This window comes from Balaenoptera musculus, chromosome 4 (assembly GCF_009873245.2).
Source record: "Balaenoptera musculus isolate JJ_BM4_2016_0621 chromosome 4, mBalMus1.pri.v3, whole genome shotgun sequence".
NCBI lineage: Eukaryota > Metazoa > Chordata > Mammalia > Artiodactyla > Balaenopteridae > Balaenoptera > Balaenoptera musculus.
The window spans coordinates 14,845,643-14,872,941 of record NC_045788.1 but is presented as its reverse complement, the minus strand read 5'-3'; the positions used below and the strand labels follow the sequence as shown (position 1 = coordinate 14,872,941).

Genomic DNA, 27,299 nt, shown 5'->3' with positions numbered 1-27,299 from the left:
GTCATCCTCAATAATCTGATCTCAGTTTAATTCCCAATCCAGACCTTGCCTCTCCATCAGTTCAAACCCTTCACTCTCATTGTTTCCTGCTCATTTGCCTGTCCTCTCCACCCTACAAAGTTTCCTTTAAAGCTAAAGTCTGGTCATGATGAGCCACTGCTTGAAGCCCTTCTATGGGTCTCCTCTGCTCTCAGATAATTTCAAGCCCTTTGGAATGGCTGACATGGTCCTCCAGGATCTGTCTCCCCTTCATTCACTCTATATGCCCCAGTTATCCTGGGGTGCTTGGGATTCCACTAACACACCATGTCTTCTAATGTCCTCCCGCCTTTGCACACGCTGTCCCCTCTGCCTGGAAAGTCATGCCTACTTTATTTGCCGGTTCAACTTCTACATGAGTTTAGGACCCAAATCAGGCATCATCTCTTGTCAACACTCCCTAACCAGGCTAAATGACCCCCCTCATCTGGGCTCATCTCAGTGATGGCACATTTGCTCAGTAATCACGGTCTGTTCACCCTCTGTCTTTGCCACTAACCTGTGGGCTCACAGAGGTCAGAAACCATGCCTGATTCACTTCACTCCAAGCACCTGGCAAGGAGCCTGGCACAAAGCAGACATTCAAACATTTGTTGAATTCATTCATTCACTCATTCGATAAATATTTTTTGACCATCTATCTTGTGCTGGCACTCTTTTAGGTGCTGGTGATACACTGGGGCACAAAATAGACCAAGCCCCTGCTTTCGGTGAGTTTACATTCTACTCTGTTGAATGGCAGGACAAAGGTATGTATGAATGAATAAACAAATGAATGAATGAATTCATGCCAAAAGGAATAAATGAATGAATGAGTGAAAAACATTTCAGTCAGATGCTACCTTAATCACACTTAATTAAATTCTACCTTAAATTTAGTGTGAATGGTTCGATGTCTATTGGCATCTTTTCTTTTTTTTAATATTTATTTATCTACTTGGTTGTGCCAGGTCTTAGTTGCGGCACATGGGATCTTTAGTTGCAGCATGCAAGATCTTTTTTAGTTGTGGCATGCGGGATCTTTTAGTTGCGGCATGTGGGATCTTTTTAGTTGTGGCATGTGGGATCTTTTAGTTGCAGCATGCAGGCTCTAGTTCCCTGACCAGGGATCGAACCTGGGCCCCCTGCATTGGGAGTGTGGAGTCTTAAACACTGGACCACCAGGGAAGTCCCAGTTGGCATCTGTCTTTAATCATGCAGAGAGTTGTCAGTGGCTGGATGATGGCTGCACTTCTTTGAGCGCCTCTGACCTTGGCTACCAGTGCTGAGCAAGACGGCAACCCTGGCTGGTTGAGAGTCTCCTTGACTCCAGAGTGGCACGAATGGAGGCCTTTTAGCAGGTGGAGAAGCTTGGTCTCAAAGAAAGGAAATGACTGGGGATCTGAGGAGATGGTGGAGATTCCCTTTTTCATCACAACACCCTTCTTATTCCTAAGATAAGAATGGCCATGGGATCATGGTCTTCCCCATAGACTCCTAACTATATGCCTTTCCTCTTCATCTTTGCTAATTTAGGGAATAACAATCCCATCATCCACCCATTTGCTCAACTCCCAGGACACCTTCCCCTCAAAATATTCTCAAAATCACTGTGTTCATCCATAAAAGTGGCATCTTCATTTTGCTTCTCCATTAGGCCAGTGTTTTACAAACCCCACTCACCTACACGATTTTGCACTAAATGTGTATTTTCTGTATCATTATTTACTTTATGTTGTTCCTTAAATTCATGTACTTAAAGAGTAAATCTTAAATCAATAAACTTTAAAAGCTCTTTATCTTAAATAAATTTTAAATTGCTACTATAAATGGTAGTACTATGGTGGAAAAACAGTTTCATGGGCCATAAACAGAAGGTAACTATAAAAATAAATATATGACTGGGACTTCCCTGGTGGCACAGTGGTTAAGAATCTGCCTGCCAATGCGGGGGACACGGGTTCGATTCCCCGTCTGGGAAGATCCCACATGCCGCAGAGCAACTAAGCCCGTGCGCCACAACGACTGAGCCCTTGTGCCACAACTACTGAAGCCCATGCACCTAGATAGAGCCTGTGCTCCGGAACAAGAGAAGCCACCGCAATGAGAAGCCCGTGCACTGCAACAAAGAGTAGTCCCTGCTCACCACAACTAGAGAAAGCCTGTGTGCAGCAACAAAGACCCATTGCAGCCAAAAATAAATAAATAAATAGATAAATTTATAAATAAATAAATACATGACTATTAAAATTAAAACGTTTATCTTTATACCGCTTAAAATGATCTTCATCAGCCACATTATAGGAGACACTATTAGACTCCAAAGAGGTGGTTCTCAAGGCTGGATGGACATCAGGAAAGCCTGGTGAACTTTAAAAATACAGAGGCCGGGACCCACCCCCATTAATGTCTGTGGGGCTGTGCACTGGCAGTTTTAAGTGCCCAGGTAACTCTCATATGCAGCCAGGATTGAGAAGCATTGCTCCAAACCAGTAGTTCTCAAAATTTGGTCCCAGGGCCAGCAGGATGAGCATCATTGGGAACCAGTTAGAAATGTAAACTTTAGGGCCCGCCTGAGGCCTACTGAATCTGAAACTCTGAGGGTGGGCACAGCAATCTGCGTTTTCTATCAGTCCCTCAGGTGGTTCTGATGAACACTAGGTTTTGAGACCTCTGCTCTAAGCCAGGTGACACTGGCAAAATCTCTGAGGCTTTGGGACCTATTTGTGTCTACAAGGAGGGTTTGAGCCAGATATTCTTGGCTCTGGATTCTCCTGGGGATGCTGTTATCCCACCCAGCCTTCCGTGAGGCTGGGGTGCATGCTGCAGACTCTGGGGCAGCATTACCCGAGTGGCCCAGGAGTCTGGGGCACAGAGGGACTGTCCCCTCGGCTGTGGAGCATTACCTCTCCTTAAAGTCATCCGCGCCCGCCTGGATATTCTCCGTCTGCAGCATGAGCCGTGCGTTTTCCAGGACCGCCTCGCCCACCTAGAACGACCACACACCAAAGGACAAGGTCACTGCGGTGTCTTCCTACTTCAAACTGTGCCTCGCGCTGGGCACAGAGCCTCTGGGGCACTGAGAGCACCTTTTTCATGGCAAATATTTTTAGAATTCAAGTGTCCCTCTCTAAGAAAAGGGGGGCGAGATAGACAATAAAGCATAAAATCTGGGTGTCTTCTAAGGGCTTTTAGGGTTGGATTTTTGGAGCAAAAAGATTACTCAAGGCAGACTTGTCTGTGGCCTCTGTCACAATGATGAGCTTTTGGCTCTCCAGTGAAATTTCTGGCTCCTTAAATGAAGTTTCACTGGCTTGACTTAGTGTCTCTTAACATTTTCTGGTCATGGATGCCTTTGGGAAACTGATGAAATCTCTGGACCAGTGCTGCCCAATAGAACTTTCGGTGATGGTGGAACTGTTCTACACTGTGTGGTCCAACACAGTGGCCACACGTGGCTACCGAACGCTCAAAACGTAGCAAAGGCAACTGAAGAACTGAACATTTACTTTTATTTAATCTTAACTAATTTACATTTAAATAGCCACAGGTGGCCACAGGTGGCTCTAGAACTGGACAGTTCGGCTCTAGAATTCTGTCCACCCTCAGAACATACATGTGAACATAAACATGGTACATACAGTTCGGGGGTTTCATGGAGAAGAATGATTTTTCAAACTTGGCCCTCAGCACCCCTCAGGGTTCCCCACAGGTGGGGTTTGGGAGGATAGTCATCTTCTTAACCTGAGAAACTTCTTTTTAAAATAAATATATTTTTTACATATTGGCTTTCGGATAATCTTCAGCTTGGGATGGGGGATAAACTTACTGTTACTTTAAAATAAGGATGCAAATCTGAGGAAATTTTCTGGAGTGATAAAGATGTTCCATATCTGGATCTGGTGATTACATTGATGTATAGTAGGTAACAATTTGTTAAGCTGTACCATTAAGATTTGTGTATTTTACTATATGTAAATTATGTTTAATAAAAATACATAAAACTGAAAAAAAAGGTTGCAAATCACTGTTTTAAGCTCTTATCAGTCCTTTGCTCTTGAAAGTAAATGAGTTGGAAGTTCTTTGCTGACTTGGTGGAGGACTTCCGGCACCAGAGGTCAGAGACCGGAGTAAGATGAGAAAGAACGGGGAGGGGGAGACCCCAGTTGCCTGCTCCAGTGTGCGTCAGGGCAGGGCTGGAGCAGAGAGAAGATGAGGTTGCTGGTGGGAAATTCAATGAAGTGGACAAACAACACAGGATGACCCCACTGGAACAAGGGCGCACCATCCCTTCCACCCAGATCTGGGACTTGGTCCACTCCTGTGCTCCCTCGGTTTCCCCAGCAAAGCCCTCATCCCACTGTGCTGAAGTGGCCCTTCCCAGGGTCAACTCCTTGTTCATTGCTGTGTCTCCAAGCTCTGGTTGTGGTGGACATTCCATCAACACCTGTTGAGTGAATGCCTGCATGAATGAATTGTGTGACCATGGGTGAGCCATTCCCAATCTTCCCCTGTCCCAGGTCTGGAGGTCATTTTCTGGAAGCCCCCAAGAAGGGTGTTTTAAGATGTACCGGGGATTTTGCTTTTATTCTGGTATGGAGAGGCCAACAGATCAGGAGACAACTGACATTGCGAAGATCATTTGTTACTCACAGTTCCCAAGAGGAGGGGGCAGCCACACCATGTAGGGCTACACAGAGAAGAACCAGGGCTGGTCAGGAAGCAGAAGGGGCGAGGGGAAAGCATGGGCAAAAGGCCTTATTGTGGTTTTCATGGGAAGGAATGGGCACAGCAGTATAAGCAGCTGGGATTGGCTGGTTTGAATAATTTCAGTGGTCTCTGGGCTATAGAGATGGTCCCTTGTTGTCTGGTACCCAGCCCTGGGTGGTCAGAGCAGAGGAATATTGCCTCTTGGAGTGTGAGCCCCAGCAAGGGGAGGCAGGTTGGGGTATTGACTCAGGATGGGTTGGTTTGCATCTCAAAGGCACTGTCACAGGTAAGTGGTTCCTATCTCTAGGATCACTAGCCCTGCAATGGGGCCGTCTCTCCCTGTCAATGAGGCCCCAGCTGCCACAGCATCAAGAATACAGAAAATAAGAACATAGAGTTAATATCGTTGAATATAGTTCATTCAAAGGCTCTGGCTCTGTGAGGCCTCTGAGGACTGGCTTTGGCTGCTCTGACCCAGTCCTCTATTCGCCCTCCTTTACACGCTGCTGCACCCACATTTAGGAGCCCCTTTCCTTGTCTTTGGATGCTCCGTGATGCCATTTTGCAGATGATGAATTTGCAGCCCAGGGCAATTACCCTGCTCGTTTTCTCCCAATGGTGCCCATGGCAAATATTCCACCCTAACATGGGGCCTTGAGTCATAGCAGGTATCCAGACCGCGGGCTCAAAAACCCCAGCTTCAGAGATGATGGCTTCCAAAGTGCTCTAGAGTAGCTGGCCATGCAAGGCCAGATGCGGGCAGATGTGGGCCTGGAGCTTGTACAAGTTGGGAGACTGCCTTTAAGAAAAAAAAAAAAATTACTAATACAAAGGGGGACGTGCAAGTGAGGGAGCTTGAGGCTTAAACTCTTCATGTGGGTACAGCTCTGTTTTGTTTCTGCTTTGAAAACATGCAATGCAGGGGGTGGACAGAAAAAGTAAAAAACAAAACCCAACCCTGGGGCGTGGGGGGATATACGTGTACCATATTCAGAGGCACACAATTCTGGAAAAGCAGAAAGATGCCTGAGGATGCAGTCACCTATGTCCCACCGTCCAGAACAAACACACTAGCGCTTGCATGTGCTGCCTTTTGACTTGGGCTTTGCTCCGCCCAGCAGCAACTGTCCCCTGTGTGTGAATCAGTGACATCCGCCCAGCGGACTGCAGTCTCTTCATAAGTAAGAGGCTGACGGGAGCATCAGTGCAGGAGTCGGTAGGAGATACAGGCTGATGGGAGGCGAGGCCAGGGCTCTGTCCTTGCTTCTCCTTACTTGGGGTTGAGGACGGGAGGCTGCCTGGGACACTTTGGACGCCGCCCAGCAGATGGGGAGGTTCTATCCAATGTCTGTCCAAGGAGGCTGGGCAGCTCTGGGCTCAGGGAAGCTGGAGGTTCCTGCTTTCGCTGCTGTTTAGTAACAACCAGGGGTTTATTCGAGCCTCAAGTGGAGGCTAATTATAGGCCCTGACTTGCCAAAGCGCAGTTTGCTGGCCGTGCTTCCCCATCTCCACAGAGTGGATCCTAAAATAGACCTCCAGGCCATCGCTGAGCGCAGAGAGCCTTCCTCTGTCCTCCCACGGCCCCTCAGCCCCGCACAGGCCACGTCCTCTGGGTGTCAGGGGTGGCTCAGCGCCCCCAGCCAGGAAAGGGCCAGGCGGCGGGTCCAGCGCTGGGACGTTGGCTGAGGTTTAGCACAGGCTGAGGACTGGGATGGTGGCCAAGGCCAAAAGTAAGTGTGGCGCCTGCACAGTGGGACAGGGACCATCTTTGTCTCTATACCTGGGAAAACCGTGAAACCTTCCCCGGGACTGAGGACAGGAAAGGAAGAGGGAGAGAAGTTGGATTTACTGCCTACAGGTGTGGCCCACTCACATGCTGGAGCTGGCTTGTACTGGCTTGTACCTGCTTGCCAGGACAGACTGTTAAATAAATATTTCAGGAGTTTCGTGAGCCGGTTGTTAAACACAGCCACCATGAAAATTTTAATTATGTGAACTTACAATTACATAAATTATACTAAAAACAAAGCTAATAAATACTCAAAATACAAAGGTAATGACTACTCATCAATTTCCTAATTGTTTTACTATGTTTGACGGTCATCTCTGCTTTTGAGGTTATTTGCTTCTCTCGTATCTGGAATGATGTGTGGACAGGGAACATTGCTTGCCATTCCGGTAAACAAAGAATGTTGCCCACCATTCCAGTTCTACAAGGACCAAGCTATCAGCCACTGTAGCTGCCCCCAGCCCCATGGTGCACCCAGAGAACTCAGGGTGGAGAAAAACAGCAAGTCTTCTGTGCTTTGGATACTGGCCCCAGAGAGTTAAGATGCATATTGAAGAAATAATTTCAGTGAGCCCAGACTCTGCATCTTCCTTTATATAGAAAAACACTAAAATCATTAACTTGAGATGTCAGTTTCTTGTGATTAGCAGTAATCTTTTGATGTTCGACCACATGCTTTCCAGCAAAAAACTCCAATATATCCTGCCTCTTACCTTACCTCTTCCGAGCAGTTCCTCAGAGCTATTTGAGAGGCTGTCTCTCTGGGGCTATAGTCCTCAGTAAGGTTCCCTAATAAAACTTAACTCTCAACTTTTAAGTTGTGTGTTTTTCTTCAGTCGACAGGTGGGAACACTATGTAACACTGTCCTACAATGCATCTCTTCCCAACTCTGCATTCATGCTGGTAGCTTGATGTCAGCTGTGGTGAGAGTAGCTACACTAGGAAATTGGCGAACACCATAAAGCAGAGCGTTTCATCCATGGAGAGCCAATTGTTATATAGATCCCAGCTCACTGACTGTTCCCCACCTGCCACCCAATACTCAATATTCATGACTTCACTAAATGCTCACGGCCCTCCTCCAATGCTGATATCAACTCACCCATTTTATGGATGAGGATGCTGAGGCTCAGAGAGCATATGTTAATTGCCCAAATCGCATAGCTGGAATGTGGCAGAGCCAGAAGGCCAAACCAGGTTAATGTGACCTGAAAGTGTGCATATCTTTGCCATCAGTTTTGGAAACTGAAAGGCACATCAGAATCAAGAGAGACTCTGTTGTGGAGGACTGTTTTCTGTCCTTGCTGTAACACAGAATAGTCAGGACTCCTGGTTCCTATTTGGGTTGCATCACAAAGACAAAGAGGCATCTTCCCTACTGGGTGTGAGGACGCTAACCAAACAAACCAAACCGTCTCTGGAGACATTTCTCCAAAGAAGACACACAGATTGCCAACAGACACATGAAAGAATGCTCAACATCCCTAATCATTAGAGAAATGCGAATCAAAACTACAATGAGATATCATCTCACACCGGTCAGAATGGCCATCATCAAAAAATCTAGAAATGATAAATGCTGGAGAGGGTGTGGAGAAAAGGGAACCCTCTTGCACTGTTGGTGGGAATGTAAATTGATACAGCCACTATGGAGAACAGTATGGAGGTTCCTTAAAAAACTAAAAATAGAACTACCATACGACCCAGCAATCCCACTACTGGGCATATACCCTGAGAAAACCATAATTCAAAAAGAGTCATGTACCACAATGTTCATTGCAGCTCTATTTACAATAGCCAGGACATGGAAGCAACCTAAGTGTCCATCGACAGATGAATGAATAAAGAAGATGTGGCACATATATACAATGGAATATTACTCAGCCATAAAAAGAAACAAAATTGAGTTATTTGTAGTGAGGTGGATGGACCTAGAGACTGTCATACAGAGTGAAGTAAGTCAGAAAGAGAAAAACAAATACCGTATGCTAACACATATATATGGAATCTAAGGGAAAAAAAAGACAAAAAAAAAAAACAGGTCATGAAGAACCTAGTGGCAAGACGGGAATAAAGACACAGACCTACTAGAGAATGGACTTGAGGACACGGGGGAGGGGGAGGGGTAAGATGTGACAGGGTGAGAGAGTGGCATGGACATATATACACTACCAAATTTAAAATAGATAGCTAGTGGGAAGCAGCCGCATAGCACAGGGAGATCAGCTCGGTGCTTTGTGACCACCTAGAGGGGTGGGATAGGGAGGGTGGGAGGGAGGGAGATGCAACAGGGAAGAGATATGGGAACATATGTATATGTATAACTGATTCACTTTGTTATAAAGCAGAAACTAGCACACCATTGTAAAGCAATTATACTCCAATAAAGATGTTAAAAAAAAAAAAAACCAAACCGTCTCCCACTCCAAGTCCCTGAGCTTTCATTTCTGAGCCCTGTAAGCTGAGGAGACCTGAGGCAGATCTGCGGTCCGACTCTGAAGGCCCAGGGGGCTTCTGCGGCTGCAAACTTTGCTGTCAGGCCCTAGAGAGGAGAGGGCACTTGTGTTTAAAACTTTGAGAGATGTACATTAGCTATCTGGTCCTCTTGGATTTATGGCTGAAGTGGATGCAAATTAACCTCACTTCTCTGATCACCTTTTCTTTCCAGGGGAGAAGGTCATGAAAATACCAAATGTACAGTCCCTGACTGATGCTGTGAATACAAACATACTTACCCATGACCCTGGGACCACTCCTGCCCACTTTTCTAGTAGGAGAAAAGTATAAAGTGATGTAACATTTGCACTCAAGGGCAGACTTAAGGGAGGGCAGGCTAGCAGCTTGCACATGGTGTGCTGGGGACACCAGCAGATGACATCTTCTCCTCTCTGTCCTTCTGCCCAAACAGAGCTGGGACTCCTACCATCAAGGCTACGTAACTTAACACCAGGTCTTCTGTTGAAAAGAGGCACTGTCATAGCAGCAACAGTGCGAATCTCTATGTGAGATTAGCTGGTCTTAAGGGATTAGGACCCATTAATTTTGCTGGAGCCAGAAACAAAATCACCTTCAAAGCCTAAAATGCTGTGGATGAGAGTAGCGGGGGTTGAGCGGCAGGGGAAAGGCAGTCAGAGGTCATGGGGGGCAGGGGTGTGTTCTGTGAGGGACGGTGCAGGGCGGGGCGCTGCCCGCCGGCTGCGGAGTCTCAAGCTGCTCCGGGCTTGGCCGGCAGCCACCTCATCTGACTTCCCTGGAGCTGTCTTCCTTTGCGCCTCCACGTGGACGCTTCCTTAGCAGACTTTACACCAGTGCTTCTCAAAGTGTGGTCCCTGGACCAGCAGCCTCAGCGCCACCTGAAACTTGTGAGAAATGCACATTCTCAGACCCTACCTCAGACGTCTGAGTCAGAATCTCTGGAGTGGGTCCTAATGATCTGTGCTTTAACATGCTTTCCAGGGGCTTACGATGCACACTCGACTTTGAGAGCCTTTGCTTTGCACAGACCTGCTCCGGTCCTGCTCAGGCCGCCCCCAGGCTGCTCCTGGACCTCCTTGCTGTCCTGACCCACACCGTTGCCTCTCCCTAGAACACCTGGTTTTACCACCTGACACTCCCTGGCCCTGGCCACCTGAGAAACCCTTCCCCACTTTAACGCTCCTCTCGAACATGGCTTCCTCTGCGAAGCTTCTTTATTCGCTCGTCCTTTACTACCTTCACGTCTTCAGCACGTGATTATTATTTCCTCTGTGCCAGGCTCTGTGCTAGTTTTGGGGAATCAGCAGCTATGGTAGGAGATGCGGTTAGAAAGGCAGGCAAAGACCAGATCCTGGGGGGAAGGCCTTGGGAAGAGCGGGAAGGAAGTGGCATTTGCTGGGATGCTAATGGAAGGTTTTGAGCAGGCACAGGGGTAACCTGCGTGGTAAGTGGATCCCCCTGACTCCTGTGGGACACAGGGGGCCATGCCGAGGGCCCAGCTAGGGGGCTCCTGCACTCATCCAGGGGAGGTGATGGTGGCTTTGACTAGGGCGGTTGAGGGATGGTGGGGATGGAGCAGTCATGGGGAGAGTGAGGGAGAGGAATTGAGGATGGCCCCTAGGCTTTTAGCCAGAGCTACTGGCTGCACATGGGCCCTAGCTGTCTCCCTACCTCCCTCCTTGAATCATCCTGCATCTGAGTCACGTTCCCCCCACAGCGGAGCATGTCCCCGTCTCTCCACGCAGTGTAAACTGTATGCAGGCAATGACCACATTGGCCTATTCTTGACCCCAGCTCCTCCCTCACCAATTTGGGCCAGTTACTGGGATAAGTGACTCTAAGATTCAGTTTCTCATCCGTAGAATGTGGATAATGCCACTCCCTGCCCCCTGGGATAGTTGTGAGAAACAAATGAGCCGATGCCTGGGAAGCACTTGGCTGACTGCCTGGAGCAGAGTAAGCATGAATGGTAGCCATCTTTATTGTTGTTATTCGTCTTAGGACAGAGCAGTTGTTCAGTGATTGTTGAGTGAGTCTGCTGGGTATGGTGGTCTGGCACTGTCCCCACTCTGCTTTTTCTGGATGCACCGGTGGCTGAATGAAGATTTCTATCTAGTGGCTTCATGTTATTTTTCTTTCAGTTTTTCCATCCATAGTCATTTGAAAAGCCCTGGTCCCTGGTACTACGATGATGAGGATTTTACCCTTTCCTACTGCCATCCTCACTGCGATGCAGTTATAAAAATAAATGGAGCTGGTGGTGGCAGGTGAGGGATTTAACCTTCATTGTGTTTCAAAAAGGCAAGGATGAGCAGCATTTTCAAAAGGGTTATCATTTGGGCCCAAGGGTATAATTAGAGCTTTATTTGGAGTTAACGATATTGGCATCCCAGCAACCAGAGCTGCAGGTGAGGGAGGAGGTGGGTAAGACTGGGCCCTGGGAAATGAGACTCAGCTGGTGCACTGGCAGATGCAAGAGCCCTGGAAACACTTCTCACATTTGTTGGACTTTCAAGTTTAGGATAAATGCTCAGCATGACTTGCTTCCAGCAATAAATTAACAAGAAATCATCTTCTGTCCCTATACCCTACTCTTACTGCATCTTCACCAGGATGGTGAAGGCCAGCATGTCACCAGCCAGCCAGATGCTTCTCTGTGCTCATCCTGACCTGCCGCTACATTCGTCATGAGACACACTTTCCTCTCTTGGCTTCCATAAACTACTCTCCCCTGCTCTTCCTTCTACTTTGTTGGCCATCTTTCGGCTTCCTCCTGCGTGAAGTCTGTCTCCCTTGTCTGACCTCTAAATGCTAGAGTTCTCACGACTGGGTCTTGGGGCTTTTTCTCTTTAATCACTGAGTTATCTGATCCATTCACATGGCTTGAAATGTATGTGCGGATGACTTCTGCATTTATATCTCTAGCTCAGAACCTTCCTTTCTACTCTAGGCTTGTGTACTATTCTCTCCTTGACATCTTCTCTACTTGGCTCAGATGTCTCACACTTAACGTGACCAAAATGGAATTTTTGCCCTCTAAAAGCAAACAGCCCCCCCGCCGCACTCCATGCCAGTAAACAGTACTAACAGAAACCAGGGAGTCTTGACATCACATTTTCTCTCATCTCCCACATCTAATCCAACACCAAGGTTAGTCATTTCCCCCCCCCCCACCCTAATGTATCTCAAATCCATCTGCTTCTCACATCTCCACTGATGTCACCCTGGTGCACACCCCCATCACGCTCTCTGACCCCATGGCGACATCCTCCTAATCCCTCTGTCCTCTCCTCCTTGAGTCCATTCTTCATCCTGCTTCCAGAGTGATTTTCTTCAACTCTTCACATCAGATCATGCCACTCTGATTCAATTAAATTAAAACTCTTCTGAGGTGTTTCTTGTGCTTAAGATAAAATCCAAGCTCCTGACAGCGGCCCTCCAGGCCCCGCATGTGTGTCAATCTTCCCACTGCTCACAGGCTCCACCCTGCTGCTGCCGGGTCTTTGTGGACCACGCAGGCCTCTCTCCTGCCTTAAGGCTTCAGCCCGTGCGGACTCCTCTGCCTGGACTGCTCTCCCCGCTCCTGTGTTTGGGTGGCTCCCTCATCCTGATCACCCTGCCTAAGGTAGGACCTCCTTCCGCTCTGCCCCTCTCTGCCTTGTTCACTTTCTTTAAAACACTTACCACAGCTTGTAATTATTACCAATTTTTGTTTATTGGTTTATTAGTTGTCATCTCTGTATTTGCTGCCAGAATATAAACTCCTTGAGGCCAGGCACCGCCTTTCTGTCCTGCTGTTGTTCCATCCCCAGCACAGTGTCTGGTACAAGACATACAGTTGGATTAATGAGCCCAGAAATAATGCTGCTTCTTCATGGACAACCAGGAAGGGGAGACCCTCCAGGGACACCCAGGTTCCTACCTAGTTCCAACCTGAGAATCATCTTTGGTACCTCCCTCCCCTTCACCCCCAAATCAGAACATATCAACTCCCCACACTGATGAGCTTCACTCCATTCCCGTCCCTTATCCAGCCTTAGTTCGAGCCCCAATTGTCTCTTTTCTGGTTCAGCCTGATAGTTGTTACCTGAAGATGGAAAATACGAAGCCCACGCAGTGAGTTAAGGTTGCACCTGCAAGTGGAGTTAGGGGACGTGTCACCAGGTAGTGGAGAGGGTGTCATGTCCCAGACAGCTCCCCCCAAGCACAGTCACAGCCACTGTGGGTCCCGGGAGAATCAGGCACACTGAGGGCTAAGGTCGGGTCTTCCGGGCAAGTTCAGGATGGTGGGCACTTCTGAGTTGTACTGCATGTAAGCCTTGACCTCATCATCACGCTGCGCTCTGGCTGAGGGGAGAAGGTCTCAGTAGGAGAGGTCAGGGGAGTGTGGAGTGAGAGGCCAGAACTGGAGGGTGCTGGTGTTCACAGTGCTGGGCGGTCGGGAGCACCTGGTCCCTAGAGGCTGCCCTCTGTCTCGAGGAGGACAGAGTTCCCTAGGCTTCACCTTCTGCGGAGGCCTCCCTCATCCTGTTCCCCCAAGTTCTGGCTCTGGGCTCAGCCAGCATCCTGCCTGCAGCTACACTGGATGGGTATAGGAGGGCTTGCTTTGGGCACTGAAGAGTTTAACTGCCACGGTCCACCAGTATGTAAGCCTGCGTGTGTGTGTCATGACCCGGCTCTTCAGGGCCTAATTTTCTACACATGCCCTAATAAAATCTGAGTTTTGAGCACCAGGCACATCAAGATACAGTGACCCTGGGAGGCTCTGTTTGGGCAGCCAGCTGGTCTCCCTCTGTGATATCTCTGTCTCTGTCTCTCTGCCTCTCTCTGCTTTCTAGATTTGGAGCAACTGCTTTCCAACTTCTCATTCCCCTTCCTACTGGAATGAACTTACTGAGATGCAATTTGAATTTTTTGAAATTATTCAGGGGGGTGCTCTTGAATAAACCCTCATAACTTGGCCCTGCTCTTCACTCTGGCTTTATCTCTTCTTCTCTCCCCTGCTATAGGCTGAACTATTTTTCTAAACAGACGTGGGCCTCTCCAGTTTCCAGACCTTGACTCATGTTGCTACCTCTGTGTGTCATGACCTAACTAGGCCATCCAGACTCCATGCTTTCCTTATCTGCCAGGTGAACTCCTACCCATCCTTCAAAATCCAGCTCAGGGGTCTGGGCAAGATGGCTGAAGAGTAAGACACAGAGATCACCTTCCTTCCCACAGATACATTAGAAATACATCTACACGTGGAACTGCTCCTACAGAACACCCACTGAACGCTGGCAGAAGACGTCAGACCTCCCAAAAGGCAAGAAACTCCCCTCGTACTTGGGTAGGGCAAAAGAAAAAAGAAATAACAGAGACAAAAGAATAGGGACGGGACCTGCACCAGTGGGAGGGAGCTGTGAAGGAGGAAAGGTTTCCACACACTAGGAAGCCCCTTCGTGGGCGGAGACTGCGGATGGCAGAGGGGGGAAGCTTCGGAGGCACGGAGGAGAGCACAGCCACAGGGGTGCGGAGGGCAAAGCGGAGAGACTCCCGCACAGAGGATCGGTGCCGAGCAGCACTCACCAGCCCGAGAGGCTTGTCTGCTCACCCGCCGGGGCGGGCGGGGGCTGGGAGCTGAGGCTCGGGCTTCGGTTGGATCACAGGGAGAGGACTGGGGTTGGCTGCGTGAACACAGCCTGAAGGGGTTAGCGCATCACAGCTAGCCGGGAGGGAGTCAGGGGAAAAGTCTGCAGCTGCCGAAGAGGCAAGAGACTTTTTCTTGCCTCTTTGTTTTGCGGTGAGCAAGGAGAGGGTATTCAGAGTGCCGCCTAAACGAGCTCCAGAGACGGGCGCGAGCCGCGGCTATTAGCGCGGACCCCAGAGATGCGCATGAGACGCTAAGGCTGCTGCTGCCGCCACCAAGAAGCCTGTATGCAAGCACAGGTCACTGTCCACACCGCCCCTCCCAGGAGCCTGTGCAGCCCGCCACTGCCAGGGTCCCGTGATCCAGGGACAACTTCCCCGGGAGAACGCACGGAGCGCCTCAGGCTGCTGCAACGTCACGCCGGCCTCTGCTGCCACAGGCTCGCCCCGCATCCGTACCCCTCCCTCCCCCCGGCCTGAGTGAGCCAGAGCCCCCGGAGCAGCTGCTCCTTTAACCCCGTCCTCTGTGAGCGAAGAACAGACACCCTCAGGTGACCTACACGCAGAGGCAGGTCCAAATCCAAAGCTGAACCCTGGGAGCTGTACGAACAAAGAAGAGAAAGGGAAATTTCTCCCAGCAGCCTCAGAAGCACTGGATTAAAGCTCCACAAACAACCTGATGTACCTGCATCTGTTGAATACCTGAATAGACAATGAATCATCCCAAATTCAGGAGGTGGAATTTGGGAGCAGGATATATTAATTTTTCCCCTTTTCCTTTTTTTGGTGAGTGTATATGTGTATGCTTCTGGGTGAGATTTTGTCTGTATAGCTTTGCTTTCACCATTTGTCCTAGGGTTCGGTCTGTCCGTTTTTGTTTTTTTTTTTTTTTTTTTTACTTAAAAAATTCTTTTTCTTGATAATTTTTTCCTTTAAAAAATTAAAACTTTTTTTCTTAATTTTTTATTTTTTATCTAAAAAAATTTTTAAAAACTTTTTTCTTAAATTTTTTCTTAATAATTTTTTCCTATTTTTTATTTTAAAAAACTAAAAATTTTTTTTCTTAATTTTTTTCTTATTTTGTACTATAAAAAATCAAAATTTATTTTAAAAATTAAAAAATATTTTTTCTTAATAAATTTTTTCTTACTATTTTTTTCTTATTTTTTATTATAATAGCTTTATTTTATTTTATTTTATTTTATCCTCTTTCTTTCTCTCTTTCTATTTTTTCTCCCTTTTATTCTGAGCCATGTGGATGAAGGGCTCTTGGTGCTCCAGCCAGGCATCAGGGCTGTGCCTCTGAGGTGGGAGAGCCAACTTCAGGACACTGGTCCACAAGAGACCTCCCAGCTCCACGTAATACCAAATGGCGAAAATCTCTCAGAGATCTCCTTCTCAACATCAAGACCCAGCTTCACTCAACGACCAGCAAGCTACAGTGCTGGACACCCTATGCCAAACAACTAGCAAGACAGGAACACAGCCCCATCCATTAGCAGAGAGGCTGCCTAAAATCATAATAAGGCCGCAGACACCTCAAAACACACCACCAGACATGGACGTGCCCACCAGAAAGACAAGATCCCGCCTCATCCACCAGAACACAGGCACTAGTCCCCTCCACCAGGAAGCCTACACAACCCACTGAACCAACCTTAGCCACTGGGGACAGATACCAAAAACAACAGGAACTATGAACCTGCAGCCTGTGAAAAGGAGACCCCAAACACAGTAAGATAAGCAAAATGAGAAGACAGAAAAACACACAGCAGATGAAGGAGCAGGGTCAAAACACACTAGAACTAACAAATGAAGAGGAAATAGGCAGTCTACTTGAAAAAGAATTCAGAATAATGATAATAAAGATGATCCAAAATCTTGGAAATAGAATAGACAAAATGCAAGAAACATTTAACAAGGACGTAGAAGAAGTAAAGAGGAAGCAAGCAACAATGAAAAACACAATAAATGAAATTAAAAATACTCTAGATGGGATCAATAGCAGAATAACTGAGGCAGAAGAACGGGTAAGTGACCTGGAAGATAAAATAATGGAAATAACTACTGCAAAGCAGTCTAAAGAAAAAAGAATGAAAGGAACTGAGGACAGTCTCAGAGACCTCTGGGACAACATTAAACACACCAACATTCGAATTATACGGGTCCCAGAAGAAGAAGAGAAAAAGAAAGGGACTGAGAAAATATTTGAAGAGATTATAGTTGAAAACTTCCCTAATATGGGAAAGGAAATAGTTAATCAAGTCCTGGAAGCACAGAGAGTCCCATACAGGATAAATCCAAGGAGAAACACGCCAAGACACATGTTAATCAAAGTATCAAAAATTAAATATACAGAAAACACATTAAAAGCAGCAAGGGAAAAACAACAAATAACCCACAAGGGAATCCCCATAAGGTTAACAGCTGATCTTTCAGCAGAAACTCTGCAAGCCAGAAGGAAGTGGCAGGACATATTTAAAGCAATGAAGGAGAAGAACCTACAACCAAGATTACTCTACCCAGCAAGGATTTCATTCAGATTTGATGGAGAAATTAAAACAGTTACAGACAAGCAAAAGCTGAGAGAGTTCAGCACTACCAAACCAGCTTTACAACAAATGCTAAAGGAACTTCTCTACGCAGGAAACACAAGAGAAGGAAAACACCTACAATAACAAACCCAAAACATTTAAGAAAATGGGAATAGGAACATACATATCGATAATTACCTTAAATTTAAATGCTCCCACCAAAAGACACAGACTGGCTGAATGGATACAAAAACAAGACCCGTATATATGCTGTCTACAAGAGACCCACTTCAGACCTAGGGACACATACAGACTGAAAGTGAGGGGATGGAAAAAGATATTCCATACAAATGGAAATCAAAAGAAAGCTGGAGTAGCAATTCTCATATTAGACAAAATAGACTTTAAAATAAAGACTCTTACAAGAGACAAAGAAGGACACTATATAATGATCAAGGGATCGATCCAAGAAGAAGGTATAACAATTGTAAATATTTATGCACCCAACATAGGAGCACCTCAATACATAAGGCAAATACTAACAGCCATAAAAGGGGAAATCGACAGTAACACAATCATAGTAGGGGACTTTAACACCCCACTTTCACCAATGGACAGATCATCCAAAATGAAAATAAATAAGGAAACACAAGCTTTAAATGATACATTAAACAAGATGGACTTAATTGATATTTATAGGACATTCCACCCAAAAACAACAGAATACACATTCTTCTCAAGTGCTCATGGAACGTTCTCCAGGATAGATCATATCTTGGGTCACAAATCAAGCCTTGGTAAATTTAAGAAAATTGAAATCGTATCAAGTATCTTTTCTGACCACAACGCTATGAGACTAGACATCAATTACAAGAAAAGATCTGTAAAAAATACAAACACATGGAGGCTACACAATACACTACTTAATAACGAAGTGTTCACTGAAGAAATCAAAGGGGAAATCAAAAAATACCTAGAAACAAATGACAATGGAGACACGACGACCCAAAACCTATGGGATGCAGCAAAAGCAGTTCTAAGAGGGAAGTTTATAGCAATACAAGCCTACATCAAGAAACAGGAAACATCTCGAATAAACAACCTAACCTTGCACCGAAAGCAATTAGAAAAACCCCAAAGCTAGCAGAAGGAAAGAAATCATAAAGATCAGATCAGAAATAAATGAAAAAGAAATGAAGGAGACAATAGCAAGGATCAATAAAACTAAAAGCTGGTTCTTTGAGAAGATAAACAAAATTGATAATCCATTACCCAGACTCATCAAGAGAAAAAGGGAGAAGACTCAAATCAATAGAATTAGAAATGAAAAAGGAGAAGTAACCACTGACACTGCAGAAATACAAAGGATCATGAGAGATTACTACAAGCAATTCTATGCCAATAAAATGGACAACCTGGAAGAAATGGACAAATTCTTAGAAATGCACAACCTGCCGAGACTGAACCAGGAAGAAATAGAAAATATGAACAGACCAATCACAAGCACTGAAATTGAAACTGTGATTAAAAATCTTCCAACAAACAAAAGCCCAGGACCAGATGGCTTCACAGGCGAATTCTATCAAACATTTAGAGAAGAGCTAACACCTATCCTTCTCAAACTCTTCCAAAATATTGCAGAGGGAGGAACACTCCCCAACTCATTCTACAAGGCCACCATGACCCTGATACTAAAACCAGACAAAGATGTCACAAAGAAAGAAAACTACAGGCCAATATCACTGATGAACATAGATGCAAAAATCCTCAACAAAATGCTAGCAAACAGAATCCAACAGCACATTAAAAGGATCATACACCATGATCAAGTGGGGTTTATTCCAGGAATGCAAGGGTTCTTCCATATACGCAAATCAATCAACTTGATACATCATATTAACAAACTGAAGGAGAAAAACCATATGATCATCTCAATAGATGTGGAGAAAGCTTTCGCCAAAATTCAACACCCATTTATGATAAAAGCCCTGCAGAAAGTAAGCATAGAGGGAACTTTCCTCAACATAATAAAGGCCATATATGACAAACCCACAGCCAACATTGTCCTCAATGGTGAAAAACTGAAACCATTTCCACTAAGATCAGGAACAAGACAAGGTTGCCCACTCTCGCCACTATTATTCAACATAGTTTTGGAAGTGTTAGCCACAGCAATCAGAGAAGAAAAAGAAATAAAAGGAATCCAAATCGGAAAAGAAGAAGTAAAGCTGTCACTGTTTGCAGATGACATGATACTATACATAGAGAATCCTAAAGATGCTACCAGAAAACTACTAGAGCTAATCAATGAATTTGGTAAAGTAGCAGGATACAAAATTAATGCACAGAAATCTCTTGCATTCCTATACACTAATGATGAAAAATCTGAAAGTGAAATTAAGAAAACACTCCCGTTTACCACTGCAACACACAAAAATAAAATATCTAGGAATAAATCTACCTAAGGAGACAAAAGACCTGTATGCAGATAATTATAAGACACTGATGAAAGAAATTAAAGATGATACAAATAGATGGAGAGACATACCATGTTCTTGGATTGGAAGAACCAACATTGTGAAAATGACTCTACTACCCAAAGCAACCTACAGATTCAATGCAATCCCTATCAAACTACCACTGGCATTTTTCACAGAACTAGAACAAAAAATTTCACAATTTGTATGGAAACACAAAAGACCCTGAATAGCCAAAGCAATCTTGAGAATGAAAAATGGAGCTGGAGGAATCAGGCTCCCTGACCTCAGACTATATTACAAAGCTATAGTAATCAAGACAGTTTGGTACTGTCACAAAAACAGAAACATAGATCAATGGAACAGGATAGAAAGCCCGGAGATAAACCCACACACATATGGTCACCTTATCTTTGATAAAGGAGGCAAGCATATACAGTGGAGAAAAGACAGCCTTTTCAATAAGTGGTGCTGGGAAAACTGGACAGGTACATGTAAAAGTATGAAATTAGAACACTCCTTAACACCATACACAAAAATAAACTCAAAATGGATTAAAGACCTAAATGTAAGGCCAGACACTATCAAACTCTTAGAGGAAAACATAGGCAGAACACTCTATGACATAAATCACAGAAGATCCTTGTTGACCCAACTCCTAGAGGAATGGAAATAAAAACACAAATAAACAAATGGGACCTAATGAAACTTAAAAGCTTTTTCACAGCAAAGGAAACCATAAACAAGACCAAAAGACAACCCTCAGAATGGGAGAAAATATTTGCAAATGAAGCAACTGAGAAAGGATTAATCTCCAAGATTTACAAGCAGCTCATGCAGCTCAATAACAAAAAAACAAACAACCCAATCCAAAAATGGGCAGAAGACCTAAATAGACATTTCTCCAAAGAAGATATACAGATTGCCAACAGACACATGAAAGAATGCTCAACATCATTAATCATTAGAGAAATGCAAATCAAAACTACAATGAGATATCATCTCACACCGGTCAGAATGGCCATCATCAAAAAATCTACAAACAATAAATGCTGGAGAGGGTGTGGAGAAAAGGGGACACTCTTGCACTGTTGGTGGGAATGTAAATTGATACAGCCACTATGGAGAACAGTATGGAGGTTCCTTTAAAAACTACAAATAGAACTACCATACGTCCCAGCAATCCCACTACTGGGCATATACCCTGAGAAAACCATAGGTCAAAAAGAGTCATGTACCAAAATGTTCATTGCAGCTCTATTTACAATAGCCAGGACATGGAAGCAACCTAAATGTCCATCGACAGATGAATGGATAAAGAAGATGTGGCACATATATACAATGGAATATTACTCAGCCATAAAAAAAACGAAATGGAGGTATTTGTAGTGAGGTGGATGGAGTTAGAGTCTGTCATACAGAGTGAAGTAAGTCAGAGAGAGAAAAACAAATACAGTATTCTAACACATATATACGGAATCTAAGGGAAAAAAAAAAAAAGGTCATGAAGAACCTAGTGGTAAGACGGGAATAAAGACACAGACCTACTAGAGAATGGACTTGAGGCTATGGGGAGGGGGAGGGGTAAGATGTGACAGGGCGAGAGAGTGTCATGGACATATATACACTACCAAATGTAAAATACATAGCTAGTGGGAAGCAGCCGCATAGCACAAGGAGATCAGCTCGGTGCTTTGTGACCACCTAGAGGGGTGGGATAGGGAGGGTGGGAGGGAGGGAGACGCAAGAGGGAAGAGATATTGGAACATATGTATATGTATAACTGATTCACTTTGTTATAAAGCAGAAACTAACACCATTGTAAAGCAATTATACTCCAATAAAGTTGTTAAAAAAAAAAAAAACCCAGCTCAGGAATTAACACAACATTGTAAATCAACTATACTTCCATAAAATAAATTTAAAAAAAAACAACTCACGCTGCCCTGGTCATCCTCTGTACTTCTCATATTCCCTGTGGGTATACCTCTATCACTGTAGTTGTCATGTTAGACTTTATTCTGATATTTTTCTGTCTTTCCCCACCACTAACATGTGTGTCCCTGAGACAGGTACAGTCTCTCATCTCTGCCCTCAGAATGGGTGCATCTGTATAATTTCCATTATACAGATGGGTAAACTGAGGCCCAGAGAGTTCAGGAACTTGCCCCCAGAACTAAGTGGCCCAGCTGAATTTAATCCGTATCAGTCTGACTCACAGCTCATTGCTCTTTTTTTCTTTTTTCAAAAAACCTTTTTTTTTTTTTTTTTAATATTGACAGGGTGAATTTCTTTCTTGCTTGCTTTCTTGCTTTCTTGCTTTCTTGCTGTGTTGGGTCTTCGTGTCTGCGCAAGGGCTCTCTCCAGTTGTGGCAAGCGGGGGCCACTCCTCATCGCGGTGCGCGGGCCTCTCAGTATCGCGGCCTCTCTTGTTGCGGAGCACAGGCTCCAGGCGCGCAGGCTCAGTAATTGTGGCTCATGGGCCCAGTCGCTCCGCGGCATGTGGGATCTTCCCAAACCAGGGCTCGAACCCGTGTCCCCTGCATTGGCAGGCAGATTCCCAACCACTGCACCACCAGGGAAGCCCCTCAAAAAAACTTTTTATTGTGGGAAATTTCAACTCCATCAAACTACATATAAGGGTAGAGAGAGACTCACCTCCTTACTTCAACAATGACAATCTCACAGCTAATTTTAAAAAAAAATCTCTATTCCCACTGATCTCTACTCCTATCTCTGAGATTATTACATACCTATCACTTCATCTATAATTATTTCAGATGCTCTCTTTTGTACTTCTTGTATTTCAATTTAAAAATTATCAAAGCAATACATACATTGGTTTAAAAAATTAAACAATACTAAAAAGAGATGCTTACAAAGGCTTGTAAAGAAAAGCGTTCCCCTTCCCACATTTTTCTCTCCCCATGTCCTAGTCCCCAGCTGTTCACTTGTCCAGAGCTTGCCCCATATTTCTACAAACTTCTTGATTGTTTGAGTTATCAGCCACAGGCATTATTTATTGACCTCCTGGCGGACAAATGAAGATTTAGCTCACTCACACTCCACCTCCCTTTTCCTTTATTTATTGGCTATCTTGGTAACTTTAAACAATAAAACTGTATGTCTTGCGGTATAAATTATGGACAGTTTCTTTCTCACACTCAGTCTTTCTCTTATAATTGCAGATGTTTTATTTTCTAAGGTCAAAAGAGAAGACAAAAAAACAGTTTAATTACTAAACAACTCTACTGATGACCTGTGTGAAATATAGGTCCTTTCTGCTAAGACTTGCTATGGAGGTGCCACTGTCAGAAGCTGTGCGCAGAGAGCCAAGTCGTTGTTTTATTTTCCAACTGAGCATCCTCAGGCCTGCAGAACAATGTCAGTTGGTTGATTTTATGTTCATGGTGGTACCCTCTCCAGGGCATGCCTGCAATACCCACACACGACCATCTTGCCTTACCGCCATGTTGGAGCTGTGATTCTCACACTAAGTAGCTCAGTGTTTTCTCTTGTAAAAGGGGCAGCTTGATCTTGATAGTACCAGGCACACAATGATCCCTTAGTAGATGTTTGTTGAATGAATAAGTGATATGTGTTTAAAGAGCGAAACGTGAAATAAGGATGAGAAACCAGTTCACAAGCATCAGACTGGCAAACCTTTGGGAGGTGAGGATGTGAAGAAAGTGGGGATCTCGCACACTGTTTCCGGGAGGGTAAATTAGTGCGGCCACTTTGGAGAGCCATTTGACAATGCCGTATAAAAGCTGATGATGGGCACAGCCCATTCTGCTCCTAGGTACTAACCTGGAGCCGGGGAAGAAACTTTTTTTTTTTTTTGGTCACGTCACGAAGCTTGTGAGATCTTAGTTCCCTGACCAGGGATTGAACCCGGGCACTCCGCAGTGAGAGTTCAGAGTCCTAACCACTGGACCACCAGGGAATTCCCAGAAACTCTTTCTATAGCGGGCCAGGGAGGAAATACTTTAGGTTTTGTGGTCTTTGTTGCAACTACACAACTCTGCTTGGGAGTATGAAAGCAGCCTTAGACAATTTGTACATGAACGGGTGTGATTGTGTTCCAGTCAAACTTTATTTACAAAAGCAGGCGCCTGGTTAGATTTCTGCCTATAGTTTGCCCACCTTGTAAATCCCATGTGTGCATGAGAAGGTTCATGCCCCTCCTGTTTGTGATAGTGAAACCGAAAGCAACCTCTATCCATCAGCAGAAAAATTCATAACCTATGGTATAAATACGAGATGCTCTATGTATAAATATGGATAAATCTCAAAATCAAAATGAGGAGTGAAGAAAGCAAGCTGCTGAAGGAAGTAGTGTGTGATGGTTAATTTTATGTGTCAATTTGGCTGGGCCATGGTGCCCAGAGATTTGGTCAAACATTACTCTGGATGAGATTAACATTTGAATTGGTGACTCTGAGTAAAGTGGATTGTCTTCCACAATGTTGGCGGGGCCTCATCCAGTCAGCTGAAGGCCTGAATAGAACAAACTATTCTAAACTATCCTGAACTGAGGTCCCCAGAGCCGGCAGATGGTCTTTGGACTTGTCCTGGAACAACAGCTCTTTCCTGGATCTCCAACCTGCGGGCACCTTGATTTTGGACTTCTAGCCTCATTATAGTGTGAGCCAATTCCTTAAAATAAATATCTCTCTCTCTCGAAACATCCTATTGGTTCTGTTTTTCTGGAGAACCCTGACTAATACACAGTGTAATACAATTGAATATAAAGTTTAAAATCATGCAAAACAATCCTATAAAGGATTTATATACATATATAGTAAAATTGAAGCAACACTGGTGGGAATGATAAATGCCAAATGTAGAGCAGTGGTGGCCTCTGGGGAGGGGAATGGAATCAGGACGGAGCAGCACAAAGGGTGTTTCAGTTGTATCTGGAATCTTTGATTTTGTGTTTTTAAAAGAGGTCTGTAGCAAATAACATTAAGGTGGACAATTTTGGATGTTGGGCACCCCTTTATATGTGTTTGACATATTTCATGATTAAGAAGAATGAGATAACGTCACAAAACAACGAGGGAACGAAAATCAGTGCAGTGACTGGCATGCCCTAGGCCCCTATCATGTAGCGCGAGAGTGGCTGGAATAGTTGGATGGAGAAGGCAGGTCAGCGGTGGTGGGAGACCACTAGGTGGAGGGCAGGGGGACCTCTAGAGCTCCAGAAGAGGCTTCTGGGCAGCGGGCATGAAGATGCAGCGGGTTTCCTGGGTGGACTCGGCGTGGAAGAGTGGGGCAGAGCAGTGCGGCCCGTGTGCTGGGGCTGGGAGGTGTCTGCAGAGGCGTGGGCCGGCCCCGTGGACATGGCCACGGTCACGTGGGCTCGGAGAGGCACTTTGTGTTTACCGGGAGGAGGCCCTGAAGAAATAGTTATCCTCGACTTCCCTCTGACAAGATTTGTTTCCTGGGCGCTTGCCAACATCATAGGAATTTGTGTTGCTCAGAAATACGTGGGGTACTTGTTGAGGCTGAAACCGGATTGCGAACTCCTCTTCCCTATTTCAGGTGCGGCTGCTAGAGCAGACACTGTCAGCGCTCAGCCACATCCCCTTGGATTGTTTTTTCCACCCATTTTGCGCCTGTGGGTTCCCTGTGCTTTCACTTCCCGGGGTCCGCAGTCGGGGCTCTTTTTGGAGCAGTGCCCTCCGGCCAGCAGAGCCCACTTTTCAGTTCCCTGCGCGAGTCCTCCGGAAATGACTGACAGGCATAGGGTGTGAAAGCCCCTTGCTTGGGGTTGGGACAACTCTGAGGTGGAACTTCCCCTCCTGAGTTCCCCTGAAGCTGGCCCTTGGCCTGAGATGGTTTGCTTGCTCCCTCCTCCCTCACAGGCTTCCCGGGGACACCTCCATAATATGCCACCTGCTAGAGTCCTAGACTTGGGTTCTGCCTCTTGGGAATCCATCTGAGACAAGTGTTCTTCTCATCCCAGAAACTCTCCAGGGTCAGGATGCTGCGAGCCATCGTCCATCTAGAGGGTTGCTGGGTACACAGGCTCTGGAATCAAACTACCCAAGCTGAAAGTCTTTTCTCTGTCACCTCCTAGCTGTGTGACCTTGCAAAAGTTATTTAACTGCTCTGTGCCTCAGTTTCCTCATCTATATTTTATTTTTTTAATTTTATTTTTTTATCGAAGTATAGTTGATTTACAATGTGTTCGTTTCAGGTGTACAGCACAGTCGTTCAGTTATGTGTGTGTATATATATATTTTTTTTCAGTTTTTTTCCCTTATAGGTTATTACAAAATATTGAGTAGAGTTCCCTGTGCTATACAGTAGGTCCTTGTTGGTTATCTATTTTATATATATTAGTGTGCATATGTTAATCCCAAACTCCTAATTTATCCCTCCTTCTCCGCTTCCTTTTTGGTAATCATAAATTTGTTTTCTATGTCTGTGAGTTTCCTCATCTTTAAAAAGGGGGTCATAAAATATGGGCCTCATAAAGCTGTTGTGAGGTCAAATGAGTTATGATACGCAAGAACCTCAGAACAAATCCTGGCATATAGTAAGTGCTCAATAAATGTTACCTTTGTTACCCTTCACTGGAACTTAAGGGACACTTAAGGGCAATCAGGAATTAACATGCTTTACCCCTGAGCCTGTGTCTGCTAATTTAATTTAATTAACCCAGGCTAATTTAATGAAGGGGACAAATAACCTCAATTTATTTGTTATGTGGACACATAACCTCAACTTATTACAACGGTGTAGAATGGACCGGTCAGTAGATTGGAAGGGTGGGTGTGGGGCTAACAGTCTACTGAAAGAACTCTAGAAGAATCCTCACTTTTCCTTTGCCTGAGACTCCACCCCACTTCCCATACCTGAGGCTGGCTGAAGTGCAGGAAGGCGGGTTTGGACACCGTGTCCAGGAATGGGATTGGATAGGGAGACAATTAGGGAAGGGCAGAGAAATGCTCACTCATTCTTGTGTGAACATCAGCAAGAAAAAGGGGACAGAACTCAAAGTATTAAACTTGGAACAGGAAACCGAGTTCCAGTCCTGGCTCTGGTTTTCACTAGACACGGATTTCTCATCTCTGAGCCTCAGTTTCCGCCTCTGTAAAAGGGGGTAATAACACCAGTTCTGTTACTCCACAGAGAGGCTGTGAGGATCTAGGAGGACACAGCAGAGAACATGCAGGGTACTGTGCGCGGCTATGCTCTGCAGTCCTACAGACGGCGCCAAAGCAATGTGTTAGGATAACACGGCCAGTGCATGTTCTTGGAAATTATCCTTGGAAATCCCTTAGGAGGGTGCCATCTGGGGGACCCACAGTCAATACATCCAGCACAGACGGGGTTTTTCTTCATATGAAACAGTTGACTTAAAAGAGGAGTCATGCTATCTGGAAAGCTCCTCTCTTGAAACACCTATCATGCTCAGCAAGGCATATCCCTCTCACCAGGAGGGACCCGTGGGAAATGAGCCTGTCTGAAGAGGAAGCAAATTCACACCTTCCATCTCTTGGGCACAGGGCACATCCTCACTGAGGGAGCAGAACGCCAGCACCAGTTAAATGGTGTCTCTCTCCCCCACGCTTGCTTAAGGTACAAGCCTGTAGGAGACGCAGGGCATCAGAGCAGGAAGTGGAGCGTTGAGCTGCCGGGCTGCCTTCCAC

The 27,299-nt window shown here is 45.4% G+C and overlaps 1 protein-coding gene across 2 annotated transcripts in view; it reads right to left on the bottom strand.

Moving 5' to 3' along the window:
* Window positions 1–27,299, bottom strand: part of BFSP2 (beaded filament structural protein 2) — a 77,247-nt gene that overhangs the window by 27,408 nt on the left and 22,540 nt on the right. For both annotated transcript variants that reach the window (XM_036851022.1, XM_036851021.1), the window contains exon 2: window positions 2,925–3,007. In XM_036851022.1, the coding sequence (XP_036706917.1) occupies window positions 2,925–3,007 (83 nt within the window). The remainder of the gene's footprint in view (window positions 1–2,924; window positions 3,008–27,299) is intronic.